This window comes from Cyprinodon variegatus, unplaced genomic scaffold (assembly GCF_000732505.1).
Source record: "Cyprinodon variegatus isolate N-32 unplaced genomic scaffold, C_variegatus-1.0 Scaffold742, whole genome shotgun sequence".
NCBI lineage: Eukaryota > Metazoa > Chordata > Actinopteri > Cyprinodontiformes > Cyprinodontidae > Cyprinodon > Cyprinodon variegatus.
Window position 1 is genome coordinate 325,918 of NW_015151195.1, and position 21,391 is coordinate 347,308.

At 36.2% G+C, this 21,391-nt stretch overlaps 1 protein-coding gene across 2 annotated transcripts in view; it reads left to right on the plus strand.

The window, feature by feature from the left end:
• Nucleotides 1-21,391, plus strand: part of sgcd (sarcoglycan delta) — a 276,254-nt gene that overhangs the window by 249,459 nt on the left and 5,404 nt on the right. For both annotated transcript variants that reach the window (XM_015395461.1, XM_015395460.1), the window contains 2 exons: nucleotides 3,646-3,718; nucleotides 19,188-19,311. In XM_015395461.1, the coding sequence (XP_015250947.1) occupies nucleotides 3,646-3,718; nucleotides 19,188-19,311 (197 nt within the window). The remainder of the gene's footprint in view (nucleotides 1-3,645; nucleotides 3,719-19,187; nucleotides 19,312-21,391) is intronic.

A 21,391-nucleotide genomic window follows, 5' to 3' on the forward strand; every position in this document is an offset into this window, starting at 1 on the left:
ATGGTACAAACTGCCATTACCTTTAATCCATATTAAACTGAGCAGTAAAATAGGGGTATATCTAATTATCTGTCTATTATATGTTTATATAGCTTTCATTGCTGGTAAGAATGGCGAAGGTGAGCAAAATGATAAAATGTCAGAATTATTCCCTCATGATTGCGCATTATGTTTGTGAATGACGGCAGAAAAAACAAAGGCTTTTGGTATTCAGCCAATGCTGCTCATGCATGTCTACAGCCTCAACCAATCACCCAGATTATTCCTGCAGGGAGTTTCTTTTGTGGCGTGTATGTCTCTGTATTTCATCACCTCTTAGATGCTTCAAGCCTCTACTGATGATATCTGGCCCTGCTAGGAGTAGTACCTCATAAACACCTCAACATGGACATGGATTCACACAGACACACAGCTGTTCAAGCAGATACATTAATCTTTAATGGTATCATTTATTTTCTCATCTGACCCTCAGCCCCAGCCGCTCCGCCAACATGTCAGTACTGTGACGTATTGCAGCTTCCTGCTCGCTATTCATGTGCACCGTGTGATCCAGAGGATCAGATAAATCACACTTTATTCACCGGAGGTGCACATGAATGGAGCTGTCTCATTCCCCTGGCTCTGAATTCTACTATAGGAGGCAGTGGAGCTTAAAATATCTGCATTTTTACTGATGGAGTGTGATTGTGGACAAATCTTAAGATGAACAAAAGACATCCGAGTTAAGAGTTTGATAAATGGATCGGAAATTATCTTCAAATAACTCCCTGATTGACTTCCCAGATAGTGTTTGTAGTTAGAACACATGCAAATAGAATATCATCAAATTCTTTTCAAAACATTAATATACATTGTTCACAATATTCGGGGATGTAATTAAAGATTTTGTGACTGTTGTGATCATTATTGCTTTCTGCTTATAAAAAGGCATCATTTAGTTTCTTTGGAAGCTAGAACCTACAATTGGATAAATCAACCATCCATCCATCCATCCATCAATCCAAATATGGTAACAGCTAGTTTACACCCCTTTAATCTAGTCTCTAAAACAGTAGATCAATTATATTTTTATATGAGCTTTTTATAGGCTAGCTCAAATATTTTTCTGTGCTTCTCTCATGTTAAATAATATATTGCTTTTCAGAAACCAATTGACACAAAAAACATTTTACTATACATTCTAATACTGTGAAATCTATGTTAACGAGCAATAGCTTGTTCTACTTGATTAAAATCTTGTTCTGACGTGGCATTTTTCAAAACTCGCTTAGCCTACTCTATTCAGTTTGAACAGAAAGAGGAACGGAAGTATTTTTGCCTGTAAGTGAATAAGGAGTTATCTTTTTCACATAAGCGACAACATGGATTTGCATAGAGATATTTTATATTCCCCAGTTTTTGACAGGTTTATCTGTATTACAAAGAGCTACCCCGAAGGAGCAAGGCAGTAAATATCCCAGGTCTTCACAGAATGACACCCATTAAACACCTGTTTAATTAAAGAACAGCAAACTATGTCAGACTTGTCCTGCCACAAGCGTTTCAGTGCAGGTGTTGACAGAATGAAAAAAAACATTTAATTGTGAGTCAGTAGACTATTTTATAAATTGTGCTTACAGCAAAACTTTCTAAAAATAAAGCAGCTGCTTATATTTCTTCAATTTGCAAATTAAAATGTGCATCCTATGGCACCGCAACTACTTAGTCAACTTTTTTTAGATAGATACCAGTAGAAAGTTGATTTTGTGGCTTATTATATAATGTATGTGTTGATTTTATGGGTGAGAATCTTCAGGCAGTTAACATTCTCACAATTCAGTGCCCTAAATCCATTGTAACATTATTAGGTCTTTGAATTTTCTTTTCATTTTACTTACTTGTGCGTAATCCTTACAACACCACCTTCAGAATGTTCCTAAACTACCCCCACACCAAAGCTATACCCTTAACCTCTAAAGCCACAGCACAACATGTGAGATATTACAATATGCGTACTGCTACCACTGGATTTAGAAGTTACTGTAGGTCAACATTGGACCATGAAAATTTTATTTTTGTTCTTTCAACGTTTCAAACATTCAACATAAATCATTTTTGTTTCCCTCCTTTAAGCACAGTTTGTCAAGGTGTAATAGAAATGTCAGGAATATGACATGTCTTGACACAGTTGGACTAAAGCTGTAAAACACCCCATTTGATACATGAATTGAGGACCCACAACAAGCATTGATATTTAAAAGATTGGAGCATTATGTTCTCCATCTTACTGTTGAAAACTGAGTAGCAGGTTGTGGACTCCCGGCAACTGCTCAAAATGCTTAGAATTGCATTTAGTCATGGTTATTGATCTTCACCTGATGCTTAGTTGATTTGATGTGACTGAATGGTTGGGTGTACCCGAAGCGCCGGCTGCCCTGGCACTACAGTCAATCAGAGCCTCGAGGTGAAGGACCAGCCAATTACCCTCTTTTTGTGTGTGTTTGTTTTCCTTCAGCGCTCTTATGTTGCACCTCGTTGCAATCAAGCAAAACGAGAGAAGCATATCAGCTCAGGTTAGACTCAGTTCAATGCCAGTGACTGCAACAGCAGTTTTCCGCTGTCTCTGTCCTATATCTCCAACAGCTTTCCAAAGAATAATCTTCAGATCTCTGTCACCACATAATCTGAATACATAATCTGAAGATAGTGTGTTATTTCAAGCAATTTGCTAAAAAGTGCAATAAATTTCAGTGTCGGGATATTTAAGGCTGGTAAGGAAAAATTTAAATTTTCAGATGTTTATCACTGGTGGGAACAAGCCCGAAAAGATTGCAGCAGCAGCTGTTCTGCATAACATTTAACCAAGGAGGCTGAAGGCAAATTGAAAAAAAAATTTTTACAATTATTTTTTTTAATCTTCGTTCAACTTTCTAATTCACCCTTTAAGAAAACACAAACACCAAGCTGGTGTTAGCTGGTTAATCAAGCAGGGTGTCTTCTAAGACAGCCATCAGACAGGTGCCTAATAGAAATGGCAGTCAGCTTCTCCAAAATTAGCACTTTAGCATTTTACACCTTTTTATACTGAACAGTAAAGCCTGAACACAGCTGGATTATTATTTTGGTCTTGAATGAGGAGGCTGTTTAACCATAAGTGGGGGGGGTGGGGGGGTGGGGGTGGATGCCACATGTATTTTTGTGTATGATTGCATTTCTTATAGTCTGTCACTAGTCCTACCTTCTGAGCACTTTGAGAATCAGAAGGAAGGGCAAAGTCTGGTGTTCTTCCATCTTGAATGGCAGGAGAATTTCACAGCCCTTTAATAAATTAGGCTCTCAGTGCCTTTCTTTGCCCCGAGTAACTACATTTTCTAAAGGTAATATCAAAAGCTGGAAACGTTGAAGCCCAGTAGACTAAAGTTTCTTTCAAAATGTGTCTGGATTTTGTTGTTTCTTTGTACTTTTTTTTTTACGATGGATCCTCATATTATCCAAGAATGTCAATCTTATGTCTTATTGTATTAGAAGCTGAGGGCCAATGTGAACATTGACCAGAGCTGTATGGATTGGAAGAGTCTCAGAGATTATGTCCATTGATCAGACAGGAGGGGTTTTTGGTTTCAATTGACGCAGCCTTCTGTCTAACTATGTGTTCTGTGATTTTAGGGGCTGAAGGAGCAGTGTTCAGCAAATCCGTGGAAACACCACACGTCAGGGCCGAGCCGTTCAAGGAGCTACGGTGAGTTAGGGTTCTGTTCACATATCATGACTGCTATAGATGAATGGACGAGAGGCTTTTTATTGAGATTAGAATAACCAATTACACAGAATATCATCAACGATTATTAATATATTATACAGGATAAGAATACACTTTATACATCAAGTCCATTCATTCTATTCAAGTAGTGGACTCAATTTCAAATGTTTAATCAAGTTAGCAGGCATCAACATCTTTGTGCCAACAAAATGTGTCACCAGAATAGCCCACTGTTCATAGCAAGCAGTATGGTAGGTGCATTGTCTTGCTTTTACCCTTATAATCAGCTTGTTTTGTGCTAATAAAGGTTTAACTGAAATGTATCTATCAAAGCATTATACAGAGGTATCTGTCAAACCCCTGGAAACTTTGTAGTCAGAGAAACAGGAGTAAACTGAAAAACAGGCCAAGCACAAAAGTCCAAAAATAAAGGCGTTATGATGGCAGCTGCAAAGCCGACAACCCTCTTCAGGATAGTTGCACAGCCAAACAGGAACAGACCAAATAAAGCTTCTATGAGAAAAAGCAAAGAGAGAGCATAACATTAGATAATTAACTAACAAATTCTGCAAAATGGGAGAATAGAGATAGAATGAAGCAGAATGATGAAAAATTGTCCCTATGTCCTCCAGCAGTCTAAGCCTATAGCAACATAACTATAAAGATAGTTCTGGATAACCTGAGCCACTCTAATTACAAGCTTTATTAAAAAGATGAATTCGACTTAATGGTCTGGCTGTTTACTTACTGTAAGAGCTATTATGAATAGCTTATTTATTTATTTATTTATTTATTTATTTATTTATTTGAATAGGGACAATGCACATTAATGAACATCAGTATAAAAACAAATGTAAATATGCCGGATTATAGCTACAAAGCTAGTTTCCATCCGTAGCTAAGGCATTGATGGTGTTGTTCCATATTTCTTCAAACTAATTCTTTCTCTTGAATCCAAGACTTCTATCATTGGCTAAAAAGCAATTCTAGCAGAGCAACAGATCAAACAAATATGTAGTTCACCCACATCTCTCCTGTAGAGTATCTAAGCTGCTATACATCCATGTAGCATATTTCCATTAAAAATTTTTTGTTTTTTTTTCCATCAAGAAAGCAGTGTGCTATACGCACAACTACAAAACATTAGGCTTGTAGATTAAGCTCATATATTATTGTCCATATATAACTTTAAATTTGCTCTTTCACTTTAAAAAACATATAAGCAATGCAAAAGCTTGGGCAAATAAACAGGAAGAAAAAGAGAACAGAGTAGAACCAAAATAAAAATATTGAATGTTATTACAAAATAATGAAATTTGATATAAAAAGTACACAAAATAAAACAAATGCTTCTAAAAGATATTATTTACCTATTATTGTAAATGTATTATCCATGCATTTCTACAAGATAAAACTACAAAATAAATATATATATATTTTAAATATGTTTAATATTTGTAAGTTCCATTCCCTAAGAGGATCTCAGGAGTCAGAAACCACTCAAAACCACCTCGGTCCCTTTTGCTATAAAAGGGCACAGCACTATTACAAAGTGCAGAGAATAAATAATGCAGCATTATTTCACTTAACAAATTAAGTCATAAGACAAGTTACTACCACTGTGTAGTAGCTAGTTTATTAATTTTCTGTTCTAATGATCCCAGTATTTCTTTTTTAGGTTATGGAGCCAATCTATAAAAGGAAAACACAATTAATAGACATCAAATTGGTCTTTCAGGAGGTCAATACTTTCTTTTTATGGGCCAGTAATTCATTAGTTATTGCCTCCAATTTTTTTTTTCTCCGCTGACCATGGAAACAACCAAAAGTAAAGCTTATTATGCCACATTTAAACGAAAATGAATGTTTTCTTAAAGTGAAACGGGCAATGAGAAGCATACGTTACGGTTATGTTTCCTCATGCAGTGTGTATTTTAAGGAAAGGAAACAGGCGAGCCTCATTTGTCCCTCCAGATTGAGCATTACTAGACAGGATATTGCTTTCAAACGGTAAACATAGTTTATTGAAAGCAGTTAAAACACAGGAAGAAAAATGCATGTAAAGTTACAAAATGGATTGCTTTGGAAATTATTTTGACATTAGCCTCTATGCAGTTAAAAATGTTATTTTTAGTCATCAATTACTGTTAGGTTTATATTATACACACAGCCAATTAAATCACTGCTTAGTTGGCTGCTTGATCTTTTTTTCCCTTCTCTATTTGCACTAATAGTTGAGCCAAAGACTATTTCTGTACCTCATGCTGTTGGTGATAAATCCCTTATAAGCATAAATAAGGAATAACTGACAGATGTTGTTTAAATGCTTTAAATTATTTTTTTTTTTTTCGGTCCATTATATATCCAGAGTTGATTCAGCTGCAAATTTTCACACCTATCGGTTAAAGAGGATAATAAAACAGTTGTACAGCTGTGCTGTGTAGGATTCAGCATATGTTCAGCTTTGAACAAACTTTTCTCTTTTCAGAGAAGAAAACAACTCAGTCTTCATCAACAAAAATCAAATTTTTTTGCTGTAAAAAACAAGCTGTAACATAAGAAAGAAACGAAAGATCATAACACATAAAATCTGTGATCCTGATTGAAAACAAAAATCTGCAGTAACCTTAGAAAATAAAATTCATCAGAAACAAGAGAGACAGAAAAGAATAATAACAAAAACTATTTTTGTACTTTTAGAAACAAATCTGTGGACGCCGACAATAACGGATTCAGTGTCACAGAAAAAAACAAAATATATATATTTTACTGACAGAAACAAAACAATGCAAAATGGATAAATCCAAATCTAGTAGCTAGTAAACACAAATCTGCAGTAATCAGATTTGTTTGATTTATATCCGTCATCAATGATGGTGTTTTTCTTTCTAACGCCTCACTGACTTGCCTCAGTTTTTCTCCATCAACAACAACCTTGTAATACATTCATGTTTCTGCTTTGAGTTTAGTTTGAAACATAAATTCAAATTGACTGCAGCCTACTTTTTCTCAGGGCAGATTAATGGTTCATATAACTGTAATATGTTGAAATTTCTCTTTTAATGTGAAAACTTTTTTGCAGATTCTAAGCTCCCTTACAGGCATCAGCCTAATTCATTTTCAACTGGCTTTGTGATTCTCTCCATCCCTTCATCCCCCTACAGCGTACGTTTTATGTGCACGGGTGAGGTGTGGACATTTCTCTGATGTAAATGTCTTGTTTATCATCTTTCTCTTGGCTGTGCTGTCAGTTGTGATGACAGTCAATCAGGGGAGAAACCCGGGGAAAAAAAGAGAGAAAGAATTTGATGACTGTAAGGGAGGGGATGGAATAAGTTGACAGTTAACTGGAAACATAAGGAAATTGGAGGATATAAAAGATATTTGCTTTTAAGAAATCAAATTATCCATATCTATTAATGTTTGATGTTCATACCAATGATTATCATGCATAATTAGTTTTTAGTTTTCTTAGACGCTGTAAAGAAATCTACAGTATTATTTCACATAACAGGTTAAAAATGGCATCTGTATTTTAAAATCACCACTGAAAAAATGACTTTCTAACCTGATAACATCAGGTTATTTCAAAATGAGTTACCAGAACACTATTCATACACCCCCACAAAGAGTACATTACTTCTAATTCATAGAGCTGATTTGAGATCAGCTCTACCTCATTATTTAATTTCCCTTTTGGATTGATAAAGCATTTTGAATTAATCAAGCCATATGTAGAACACTTTTGTGCTGTTAGGTTGATTCATAGTGGGACATGTTTATGATGGACAGGTGTTTGTATTAAAAATAATCTTCTAACTTTCTTTGAATGCTTGATATCTGCTGAAGAAGTCCTGTGACCAATGCAAATATCCAAAAGTTTCTGTCAGAACTTCAGCAACTCTGTTGGTGTATGGAAATGTTCAAATGTCAAGTGAAGGAAAGACTTCAGTAAAGCTTGTAACAATGGAAAACAACTTAAATAAACATCCTGATCATTTGCTGAACTGAAAACAGTGGGGGACACTCAGGTCAGTTGTTCCAGGTCAAGGAACAACTACTATTATTTTCTTCCAATTTGCAGTTGCAGCATCAGGGTATTTCCACCTCCCATTCCAACCAAAGTCTTTGACCACTGATGTGGCTTCTTAGACAAAAAAATACATTAAGTTTGCTCCTCTATATATATATATATATATATATATATATATATATATATATATATATATTTTTTTTATCAAAACCAACAATTTGCATGACAAATTCTGACAATTATCAAAGGAACCATAAAGGATTTCTAATCCTGGGGTCTTTAAACAAAAACATTGTTCCTTTCATTCCTTAAAGTCTTTTAACTTGTTTTGTGTCTGACTTCCTGTCGGAACGTCTGTCTTTAAATGTATTGATAAACGTTTGTACCTGCCTTAGGACAACGGATGGAATTTAGCGCTCTGGCATATTTACTATGTCGGAGCGTTTGCACACGCACTGTCCTGATTCAATTAAAATAAAATAAAAAATCCATCTTTCTAATGTAAGTGGGCCCTTACCATGTAGAAGAGCAGAACATTTACCATGCAATCTTTTTCCTATTCCCTAACTTTCAAAAAGCCCACTAGTGGGAGACAAGTCCAAAAATGAAACAAGCTTTACTTGTGTTGGCAAATGCAAGCCAGATGGACAACAAAGCCTAATTAAACCATGAGACAAGTCTCTTAGACCTTTGAAAAGCATCACTAGAAATTGTACGTATTGAAGAAGGATCTTCCAATATTACTTGTTCCCTGGCTTTGTTAGTTTGTTGAAATTATTTTGCTTAAATGGTTGTGAGAAAATAAGATTTGCTCAGAGAAGATCTTGTGGATGAGATTTCTTTGTAGGATCATTAAAATAAAGAATTTACAAAAACCTCTTTCTCAGAACATTTTCATAGTCAATCCTCTACCACAAAGGATCTACAGTAGCCTATCTGGGGCATAACTACCAGAGCATTTTGTGAACCAGACTAAGGAACATATAATATTGGAATGCGCAAATTGCAGAATTGGTAACCTATGCATGTGGAAGTTTGTGAGTGTAAAGTCTAAAACTGAGTGTTGGTTTTCATGTGTACTTTAGTTCTGATTTTGGAATGTGCAATGACAATAAGTAGGGCTTTTAATGCATTACCAAATAATGAGAAGAACTTGTTGGATTAATGGGAAGGTGCACAAATTATCAAAAGATGTCCCCAAGGCACATTGGTGGATAAAGGCATGTTTATGTATCATATTGCAATAGCAAGAGAATTCACACTGCTGTTCATGAAAAAAGAAAAAGAAACAATAAGAAAATTACATTTCAAAGACTAAAAGTTAATCCAATAAATAATTAGTATGAATAATTAAAGAGAATAAAAATAAGTAAAAAAAATAAAGGTGATAATAAAAAAAAAGGAATAGAATGACTGGAAAATGCAAGGAAGGTTTGACTGCAAACCTAAAACAATCATGTTTTAATAGCACAGTCAATTTAAACTATTAAGAAATATTTGTTTGATCTTTAATTAAAGCTTTTCTGTGAGATTAGCGGGGCATAAGAACTAACAGCTGACATTCTATCTTTGGTTCTGCATTTGGGTAGGGCTGGGCAATTAGTTGCATTTGCAATATAATTGCAATTTAGCAAATTTTTAAATAGCAAAGGCACTTAGTTTTAGTCACATTGCATTTTACTACCAGACACCAAATTTCTAACTCCAGCCCTTTAGGTGGCAGTTATATACTTAGAGTGGATTTGCAGCCACATAGATTGTAAGATACCATGCAGCTAACATGCAGATCCATGCATGTGACAGAAGTAAGAACTTTTTCAAACAAATGTTAGAGTGAAAGTTCTGCAAAAATTCACTCTAGACATTCAAGGTCATGAAAAACTGAAACCGTTGATTTACACCCCTACATCCCTTTGCTTAGTGCAGGCAAATTCACAATAAATTGGAATCACAATATTGGTTTAAAATATCTTTTACATTCAGATTGCCCTCCTGGAAATTTGAATTTAGTGACTGTGTTTGCTCTGTGGGGTATACTTCACCTGTTTGTGTTTTGTTTGTTTTTTTATCAGTTAATAAAATTAAGCAAAATACAGGAACACCGCAGTGCTATTTTTCTTATGCTGCTGCTGCATATTTTCTCCTTAGTGTTTAGAAAAGAGACCTGAATGACAAACATAACAGTATCTCATCAAAATGAACAAATCATCATCACTCACTGCAGCTTTCTTTCATTTTATCTCAAACACTAAGTTTACAAAGAAAGTTCCATTAACAAAGTTCGGTTCATTCCTGAACACTCAAACGTGGTGTCATCTACATAATCGACAGTTTGTTGCTGTGCATCCGAGTGTTTCTTCCTTCATCGTCCTTAGCTTGTATATCTTTGCTGCCAGTAAGATGGTTGAAGATGAAAAATGGCCAATTATGTCAAGAAAGACAAGACAACTCATTGGAGTGTTGCTAAATGTGATCTTTCTCAAATCTTTGTAAACCCATAGCAGGTAGCAATCAAGCATCCAAATCCTCTTTGGGGATAAAGTAACAACAGACATTTGCACATAATAACACACATCCCACCCAGAGCTGACGCCTCTTTTATTGAAGCCATAGCCATCATATCCATCTGTGTGGTAATGTCTTGTCAACAGGATGTGTCCTTGCATCAGTCAGTCGTCTTTGGGAAAGTGAAACTCCAGCATGGCTAAATTCGATAACGTAGCTTGATTTATATCCTTACTAACTCTGAGCACCGATAAAAGGAAAATATATGAAGCTATAAGCCGGAAAGTAAATGTGAACTGGAAAGCAAATATGCAATGGAAAGGTGCTTGCGCTGAAAAGAGCTGTGAGGTGATAAGAAGAAAAAACAAAGTTAAAATGTAAAAGCTTTGAAAAACTTTGAATAGAATCTTAATCTAGAGATATTTCTTTTCTCAATGAGCCTTTCTTTGGTGAATTACATCAATTTCTCTGTATTAAAGTTGACTACGATATAATCTACCTTTTGAATAAACAACAAGAAATTTAAAAAGATACATTTTTTACAGAAATATCTTGAAATACTTTATTGTTGTATGTGTAATTTTAACTATGTCATGACCTGCTTTTCAGGATCTGTTAAAGGTGCAAAAGTTCAGCTTTTCTATAGTTTTTATATCATAAAAGACAATTAGAAGAAATGTATTGATACAATTACTATGTCTTTTGCCGGCAGGAAATTTTGATAGATATGCATGAACAGGAGCAAAGAATAGGGCTGTTTCCCTCCAGGCCTGAAACTGGTGGTGGAGTGGAGATAGATGAAGTTGGTCAGTCTGTAGACTGCTGGTTAGAGAGATGGTATGCTGAGCTTTATGGGGAGATCCAGTGGATTGTGTGAGCTGATAATACCTGTAGAGCTTCAGTCAGGGACCTGGAAAATGGAAGTCCAGTTTGGATAACACAGGTTGAGAGAACCTGTCCATTGTGAGCAAGCATGAAGCGACAGTGGAGAGGAAAAACTCCCCGTTGGGAAGAAACCTTTGGCAGAACCAGGCTCAACATGGCAGTCTTCTGGAACGGTTAAAATGAGACAGGGATCGCAGTAAGAGTCCGGGAGGAAGGACACCTTGATGAAGTTTTAGCTACGATGGTGGAGGAGGGGATGGAGTTGGGTTGAAACGGTGTCATTTGGATAAAGTCACACAGTGCATCCGCCGCCTGCCCACAGGAGCAGACAAGTGCGTATCGGAGGCTTTTTAAGATGAACTTTGGATGCCGATTGGCTTTCGTGGAGGCTTGGTTCACAGCTGATTGGCTGTGTCGCAGGTGGATATAGGAGAGCAATGAGTTTCTTCAGTTGAGCTTCCGCCTAGGCTCAAATTAGAACACTATTTTTGTCCATTGAAAAATGAATCTGAAAATTAATTGCTTTGTAAAAGTGGATGTTGATCTTTTGAGTTCAGCTTTAAATAAAGTTTTAATTACAAAAAAAGGCACAAGTGAACAAAGGAAGTAGTTAAGGAGTGTAAAAGGGAAAAGAGCACAAAGGAAAGAAAAGGAATGAATTAAGGCAAGAAAGAAAGAAAAGGAGTAGAATGATAGAAAAATGAATGAAGAAAATTTAAAAAGAGAGGACAGCAGTAGGTAAAGTGGAAGGAAAAGAAGAAAGAAGGACATTATAAAGTGATAGATAGACAGGATTAGGAATTAGCTTTAATTTCTTTTAAGTGTCCATTCTGATTCTTTCTGTGTTATTAACATTTTATATTCCTCTGGTCTGCACTGAGACCCTGAAAACTCAACATTAATGAGCATTAAGGGGGTCATGCCTCAGTGGTTCTGTGGACTAAATACTGAGGCCAAAAAACACTGCAGATTGCTCCATAGTCACAGTTTCATATTCTTCCATTCAGAATAACACTGAAGTTAAAACTTTAAATCATGGACTTTTCATTGATGTGGGGTCCATGCTCTTGTCCTTCAGATAGATCATCCGTTGATTGTAACAAGCTGCTTTTCTGTGGTGTGAGTTTTCTTTCAAGAAAGCCTTTGAGGGTTTCACATCTGATGATAAGTTTCCAGGATTAATATTATTATTGCAAATTAACAGTTACCCATTTCAGCTCTTCTAGCACAGAAATGCTATGGCCAGCACAGTAATGGGGAACACTGCTGATTTAAAAGTTTGACAGCCAAAGCATTAATGGAGAGTTTAGTGAAAAATTAAAAGTGAGCTTGATGAGCTGCCTTAAATGGGCAGAGATTCTTAGGGAATAGACTAGAGCGCTGCCAAAGCCACCACGCAGATGTAATGAGGAAACCTAGAGAAGACCTCCGAAACATCAAGTGAAAAAGGACTGGACTGTTTTATAGAAGTCATTTTGAGATAAAGTTTGTTTTTCATCTAAAATTGAGACACAGAATCCAAGTTGTTTTGGATCTAGTATGAAGTTTCCTGGGCCAGAGTTTATTTGGGAAGACATGTCGTCTGCTGGAGCTGCTCCAAAGAGTTTATTTACTTGAGATTAAACTCCATTGATATTATTTGGTTCCAATCTCCCTTTATTACAACAGTGAATAAAAAACCCTTCTAGTTTCATTCTCTCGCTCGGTCATTGACAGACAGATGAAGTTCTGAAATCTGTTGTTTTTCATTTCTAAAACTGAAGTAATTACTGTGAAATGGCAACATGAGAGGTTCCTTTAAAGGTCAAAAGTTCACAGATGTATGATAAGGATTATATTTCAGGACCTATTAGAAGTGAAAACTCATGGGTGAACTTCACCTCCACCTGGAAACACTATGTTCCACCTTAACTGCTCTCTGCTGCACCTCATCAAGATGAGCCAGAACTGCACAAAAGTGTTTGGATTATCTTTTTAACAATAAGATTGCTGATGGATCTGGCTGTTGCATCCAAAATCACAGGTTAAATCAAGGCTGCTTTCAGGTAGTTTTCTTCTCTTTTCCCCATTTTTTGCTCCTTTGCCTTCTTGCCATGCCTGGTTTTAGCAACCTCCCCCTAATCCAGGACCTCACCTCTTGTTTTTTGGTTTTTTTTAACTAACAAGCTTTATGTTCCATTTTCAATCTGCTTGTATTCACACATTTCTTCTTCTTTCTTTATATACCTTTGCCACATTGTTTTTTTAAAGCTTATATTTTGCCTTTACTGATCTTGTATCAACCCTTATCTCACTGTGCTTTCATTTGAGTTTCTTTCTCATTTATGTTGGACCTAAGATAGTTTGAAAACATGCAAGAGAGAGAAGAATTTCTTTGATATAAATAAAAGTAGATATGAAAAACTTTAGGAGACAAGCTATTTTCCTTATAAACATTTTCTGACTTAAGTGCATCAACACATAACAGATCAGACTTATTTAAATGGAATGTTTTCTGTCACATGTTACATCTGGGATAAAGGTAGCTGCGCTTTAGAAAAAGAACATTAGACAAAAACTCAGACTTGGAAAACTTTAATGTCATTTTGTCTACACCCAGTGCTCAAGTTGAGGAGGGGATGTCATCCTTCTTCTTAAAAAAAAATATATGAAAAATCATGCCCCTTTTTAAATTTACCATGCTCCCCATACATCCCCAGAGACAATTTATTACTTAATGTGTAAATTTCTTCTATATCAACAGTAATGGCAATAATATCGCCCTTTCAACATTTGGGGGGCTATGGGCTTACAAGTAGCCTTAGTAAAATAAATAAAACCAAAGAAGTGGCCTACTATGACTATGAACCTGATCCCAGTGGGAAATGTGTCCTCTGTATTTGTCCCCAACCATGTAAGGGCAATGATAGCCATGCCAGTCCAGGGACTGATTGCAGTTCTACTGTAAAGTACCTTGTTTAAGGTCAATGACCGGCATACCTGACATGTAACAACTATACCATGCATATTGATTTAGGTTAATAGACTAAATTAATTAGGCTAATTAAATTCCACCATCCTCCTTCTTTTTTTTTATACAACTGGAATACTTTCTACACCAAGTGCATAACAAATCTAAGTATGTTGCTTACAGCTTCCAACAATATAATGAGCAGCTTACAGTAGTGAAATCAACAATACCATTTTAAAGTGCAGCAGTGATCATCATGTAAACAGTGTAGGAGAATGGTGCATGACATTGAACCTTTAGTTGTGTCCTATTTAAAAGGATTATAGAAATTTTAGCCATGTTGGTAGTGCAAAATAACGTTGTGAGTGTGATGCAGAGAGTCCAGTTTAGAGTTAAACAGTTCTCAGTTCAGTCTGATGGCTGTGGGCAAAAAGCTGTTGCAGAACCTGCAAGCAATGCGCAGATGCAGCAAAGCTGCTTTCCAGAGGACAGCTTTCCAAAAGCCACATAAGCTGGTGGTGGTGTGATGATCTGGGGCTGCTTTTCTTTTGCAGCACCTGGATGACTTTGGTTCATTCATGGAAGCATGATTTTTCTGCTCTCTAGCAGAAAGCAGTAAAGGAGAATGTCCTGCAACAATTAGTGACCTCTGATAACCTCTAGTGTCCCAAAGTTATTCAGCAGGACATTGGATCTAAATCCTGTTGAGATCCTGTTGAGAATGTCATGACCTCAAACCAAGAGTTTATGCTCTATAACCCAGAAATAAGGATGAATTAAATCAGCTCTATCAAGAATACTGGAGCAGATTGATGTGAAACGCACATCCTGTTATCACAAAAATTTGATGGCAGCAATTCCTGCCAAGGAAACCATAACTATTTTATCATGAAAGTATAGTTAAAAACATGGTATTTTAGATTTTACTCCAGATACACTTGTCCTACCTGAAAAATCAGAAAAGGAATAAACATTTTTTTTTTTCAGCACTTCATCGGTCTGTGCATCTAATTGTGCAAAACACAGACAAGCCTTTTTTGCAGAAGTGATGTGTAAATCCTTTATTTATTTAAGACCCACTGTGCTTATGCAGTAAAAGACGGTGGTAGATCAAGGGGAAGTAAGTCACATTTAGCCAAAGGCAGGGAGCATTAAAGCTGCATGTTTCACATGGTGCACATCTACAGTATCTGCAGCATTAAAAACCATTCGCTGTTATCTGAAGACGAACAATATGAGGAAGAAGCGTGGAAAGTTATTAACCTTTGATCCTGCTTGTAGATAAGAAGCAGCAGCGGGGAAAAGGAGGGAAAAAATGATATGAAGGGGAATGAAGCGGAGAAGAAAACAGGTCAGAGAGGAAGATGAAACTTTATTGATCGCTGAGAGGAAATGAGGTTGTACCAGTTGTAAAAGTAACACAGATGACATCATGGAAATGAAATATAAAGCTAGAACACGTTATTAAATGACTAAAAATTTTAAACTTGACAAGATAAATTTTTGTTTAATCACCTAATATAATGATAAAATAAAAATAAAGACATCCGGAATAACATAAAAATGAAGATAAGAAAATTATTTCTTTGGGGTCATAAAGAAGAAGTTAATGAGAATGGCAGCTGGAGAGAAATTCACTTCCAGAGGAGAAACCTTACAGAACGAGAAGAGATGAGAGCAAAATGACTTTTTCTTTAACTTGCACATCTCAAAATGCTAAAAACATATCTGCTTTGTTTGGATTTAATATATATTTTCCTGACTTACTTAGTAACAAGGAGGAACATATTTGTAGAGCCTTTAGTGTTTAGATTTTTTTTTTATTAGATAGATTACAAACTTGTTTCCCATTATAGTCTTTAAAATGACTCAATGCTTCTAATCCTCACCTGTTTAAATACATCATTAGCTGATCTAAAGGTTAAAACTAATACTCACAAAAAGTTAAATCCTGTTCTTAAAACTAATTTGACCTCATTTTCGCACAGATTCTCTACCGAGCACAGTTGCAATATTTTCTGTCTTTGAATATGATGTTTGGACTGCAGGAGCAAAGTTGTGTGATTCGAGGCGGCAAAACAATCAGTTAATTTCAAATCTTTGACCTTCAGCATGAGCAAGGTCCTTAATAACTTAGAACTATTAGTCAGTATCTGTAGAGAAAAATTTATGTCTTTAAAGGCATCCCTACAACAGCCAAAACCATCTTCTTTGGACCTTGCAAAAAAAATAAAATAAAATCAAACATGAAAAATAAAATTTGAAAGAAAGATTAATTCTCTTGGGAAGAAGGTGTCATCTGGATGTTCTTGATGGCTAACAACATCACTGGTACAACAAAGAGAACGCATTGAGGATGTTTTTCATGAGGTACAGAAGAAGATGCTTCCCAGTGATCTGGGGAGTTTTTCCCCTCAGTGGAGATAAGGGACTGCAAGTTGCACAAGGGAATCTCACCACAGCTGGAGATTCTATAGCAGACATCCTTCTAGTCTGTGCTATGATAGGGAGGTCTGTTAACAGGAAATCCCTGCAGTTCACTACATCTTATTTAATGGGCAGTGTGAATCATTTCACACAGCAGTACTAGCAAGTGATTGCAGTTTTGAATTGATGTTACGAAGTGTTTCATTGTCTGTGCAGTTAGCTTTAGCGTCTGATTGTTTTTTTGTTTTGTTTTTTTGGTCTGTTTAGTAATTTAGCATTAGGAAAGCTAATATAGTGCCTTGTGAAAGTATTCTTCCCCTTTGACCTTTTTGAACATTTGCCACATTTCAGGCTTCAAACATAAATGCGTAAAAATAAAAAATTTTGTGAAGAATCATCTACAAGCCAGTCACAAAACAGCTCATCACCCTGAACAGACCATCCCCACTCTCTAACATGGTGGTGGCAGCCTCATGCCTTGGGCCAGCTTTTCTTCAGCAGGGACAAGGAAGATAGTTAAAATTGATGGGAAAATGGATGGAGCCAAACACAGGACAATTCTGGAAGAAAACCTATCAGAGTCTGCACAAGACCTGTGACTGGGACAGACATCAATCTTCCAAAATGTCAATGATGCATAACTGCATCACAAATAAACATATCCAGGTGTTAGAATGGCCAAGTCAAAGCCTAGACCTGAGTCAAATCGAGAATCTGTGGACAAAACTGAAAACTGCTTTTTAAAACACTCTCCATCCAACCTCACTGAACTTGAACTGTTTTGCAAGGAAGAATGGGCAAAAAGTTTAGTCTCCGGGTGTGCAAAACTGATAGAGACGTACGTAAAGCAACTTGCAGCTGTAAACACAGCAAAAGGTGGTGCATTAATTAAATGGGGCTGAAACCTTTGCTCACCCAATTTTTCAGTTTTATATTTGTTAAAGTTAAAATATACAATAAATATTATTGCACTCAATGATTGTGTCTGATGAATGCAATTTTATATCTTTATGCTTAAAGCCTGAAATGTGGTAAACATTCGAAGGGGGTGAATACTTTCACAAGGCACTATATTTCAGTTTGCAGTCTACGTGCTAAGCTGACTGTTTTGTTAGCTTTAATACTAGATTATATTTAGTCATGTCCCAGGAATTACCAAGTAGCTACACTTTGAAAAACTGCACATGCCTGTTCAGCTAAAAACACAGCACAGAAGCTTTAGTACAGGCTGAGTTAAAATATAATGTTTGAATTAATTACTGCATCAAGAACTCTTGTTATAATGTGTCAAGGGCTTTTCAAACATATTTGTTAGGAGAGAGCAAAGGTTAATAAAACAAGATTATAGATTTAATTTAGACCTTCACCCTTCTTTTTTTCGGCTGTCACTCCTCTCATACTTTCCTCTGTACTACTCAAACAGGGCCGCTTTAATAAGACCTGAATCCATAAATCTTCCTTGGTTTGAATTCTGAGTGAGAGTCCAACTCTTAATATAAATGAAGGGAAAAACTGCAGGGAGCCAACAATCATTTTACAGTGAGTATTATCAAGTGGAGGGGCATGATTATCATCACAGTTAGTAACAAGCCAAATGAAGCTGCTATGCGGATGTTTCATCTTACCTTTCATTGTTCATTAGTTGAGCAGTCAAACTCAGGCTTTATTGCCTGATGGGTGAGTCAGCTTGGTCGGGTTCTCGTTTAGAAGGTCTGCTTTGACATTGATTCTTGTGTTTCTTGAGTAGTCCAAGGTTTTTATTACAGTCGGTAGACTAGCAGCTTTGTACATTTCCATCTCCTTTGATGCACCTTTCATGATGTGATTCCTCTTTAAGTCATATCCTTAAAAGTCTTGGTCATACAGATATAAGGACTAAATACAGTATTTGCAGGTCAATGCAGCTAAAACTGGCTCTCTAATGTGTTGAACCAGGGGAATAGTTCACTCCTTATATTATATATATATATATATATATATATATATATATATATATATATATATATATATATATATATATATATATATATTTATCGTATTGATCTATTTTTTTAAATACATAATATTTAGTAATGATGTGTTTTCAAAAGCAGCTAATTTATCTAAATAATATTCGTATCAAACCTTTTCAATAGGCTTTCATATCCCAAAAAAAACACAACAGAAGGGATAATCACTTAAAGTGATCAGTGGAATTTTTTCTCTGGATTTTTTTGTTGCATTATCAAAAGTTAAAGAGGGTAGATACTAAACTTCATTATTTGTCTTGTATTTTAAAAAGTGAGGAAAATGTGTAATTTTACTTCTACATCGCACCTTTTTTGTTATTTCATAGCACAAAATTCATTGAAGCTTTTGGTTCTAATGTAACCAAAGTGTAAAAAACCAAAACAAACAAAATTTAAAGATTATTATTCTTTGAAGGGGACTGTAGTTATCAGTGAAATGAAAGCTATAGTCTGCTCCAAAGATGGATTAGTGTCTCAGTGATGTACGTTAATTTCAGTTTGGGATATTCTTCAACCCCAATGAGGTTTACAACATGTTTTGTGTTTTAAAAGTTGAATGTAGGCATTTTGCTGAGACAAGCTTGATGACATCCAGAGATCAAAGTTTATGGTTTCTAACAGAGCTGTTCTTTCTTTCAGATTGGAGTCTCCCACTCGCTCTTTACTGATGGAGGCACCGAAAGGAATCCAGATCCTGGCTGAGGCTGGAGACATCCAAGCCATCTGCAGAAACGAGCTACGGCTGGAGTCCAAAGATGGAGAGGTGGGTTACCTTTCTGGCTGGAGGCTGCTTAAATGCCATTAACCATTGACTGCATAAAAAAAAAAAAAAACATTGAGAATGATAAATAAGAAATAGATTACCAACAGAACTGAATTGGCTTCTTCTTAATACACTGATGTATTTCCATGTCAATAAGGACATGATAGTGAAAGTTCACAGTTTTTTTTTTTTTTTTACTCAATTAAAATCTATATGTTTAATCCCCCGTTAGGTTGCTAACATTAAATACAACTGAATCACATCAGGCTTGCCTGAGAGTCATTGTGATTCAACATTTTATTTTGAAAAAGGTTTGTTCTTTTTCAATATCAGTGGTTTAGAGTGGGGGTGCTTTACAGCATCAGGAACTGGTTGGCTTATCATCAAAGATTAAACCATGAACCCTGACGTGTATCAGGGAGTACTGGAGGAACATGTGACACCATCTCTAAAAGAAAAAAAAAGCATGAACATAAAGCAGAAGTGAAGGTTGAAAACAGCCAAAAACATACCAGTAAACACACAAAAGACTGGCAGCAGACTTAGAAAACACTAATTATATAATCACACTAAAAATGGGCTAAACATGCAAAAAAAGAAAACAAGGTGTGAAGCAAGCTTTCCTAAGATGGATGTCAAACTGTTAGATGACAACAAGAAGGTAGTTTCTTTAAAATAGTCAAATTTCAGTTTTGATTAATGACTAAATGAGGATCAATTTCAAACTAAACTCATTTTCTTTTAAAGGTATTCTGAAGTTTTGATCATGATCTTTTTTTCCATCCAGGAGCTCCGTAAAAAAATTATCCATAGCAACATATTTCCTTCACAGATAGGTCTGTTCAGCTTTCTGTTGCAGGAAAAAACCTTACGTTCTGTTGCAGTGTGGGAGACATGTAATGTCCTTGTCTTCTGGCTTCAACTCAACATAATCTTCCTTCTGTCCAAACTTATTTTAACAAAACAAGCTATGTTAAAATGTTTTAGCCAACATGGGCTGACATTTTTAAGATGGCTGCTGGCGATTTTCCTGCATGCTGGCCCTCCACCAGGAGCGCAAAAAGGCAGGAAAACTGGAAGCAGAAGTGAAATGCTTTCTCCTTTTCTTCCTCCTCCTTTGAACCAATCTTCAGTAACAAAGTGGAGGCCTTTCATGTGCTAATTACTATTTATTTTCTATTCATCTTTTCCTTTATTCTGTCTTCGACGTTATTCCTTTATCATCCTTCTCTCCTGTTTTTGCTCATCCTTCTATTGCTTGCCTTTGTGCTCCTAAGTTCCTCTAACCGGTGATTCGGTACGGCCATCAGCCACAGCGTTCATCACTGTCAGCTGTTATGCTGATAAAAGGATTTCCCTCTGTACATCGCAGCAGGCGTCGTGTGTCAGATCTGTTAAAATCAACGCAGGAGGATTAGAGGGAAGAAAGTATTTAAAAGTTTTCCATGAAAATAGTTTTCTGTATTAGGACTGGCTGATGATGAGAGACTAAACAGCGGCGGTGGAGGTTATGAAGGTGACCCTAGATCCAGTTTGGTCCAATTAAAAGCAGAAGCCGCTGTGCTCCGAGGCTGCGTCTGCATCGTGGCTTCTTGCTGCTGTCACGGACGTGTGCTCAGAGATGAAATGTGGAACTTACTGTGAACAGAGCATATAATTAGGACGTTGCTCTCACACTCCATTAGTCCTGCAAATGTCCATTTGTCAAACCTCTGTCTTACACCGAAGCTTCCATGTCCTCTGGAGCAGCCACCGCAATTACAGAAAGGTTTGAGCTATTATCCAGTGATGGGCCACATGGTCAGATACTGAAATTATCTGAAACATTGCGAGGCTGCTCATTAACAGACAGGAGAGCACATGTCGGTGTCTTCCTTAGATAAATGAAAGCTGAACAGACACTGCAACAACAAGTTTTTTTTAAGACCATCTCAAAGATCCTGCATCTCGAGTGAGACTGATTGCTGCATAAGAACTTTTAGTAAAAATCAAAATACCTTTTAGAAAGTAATGTTTAGTTTATTTGAGAAGACCTATAAATACCGCTCCGAAGGAAGACTGACAGATTGGAAGGAAGGAA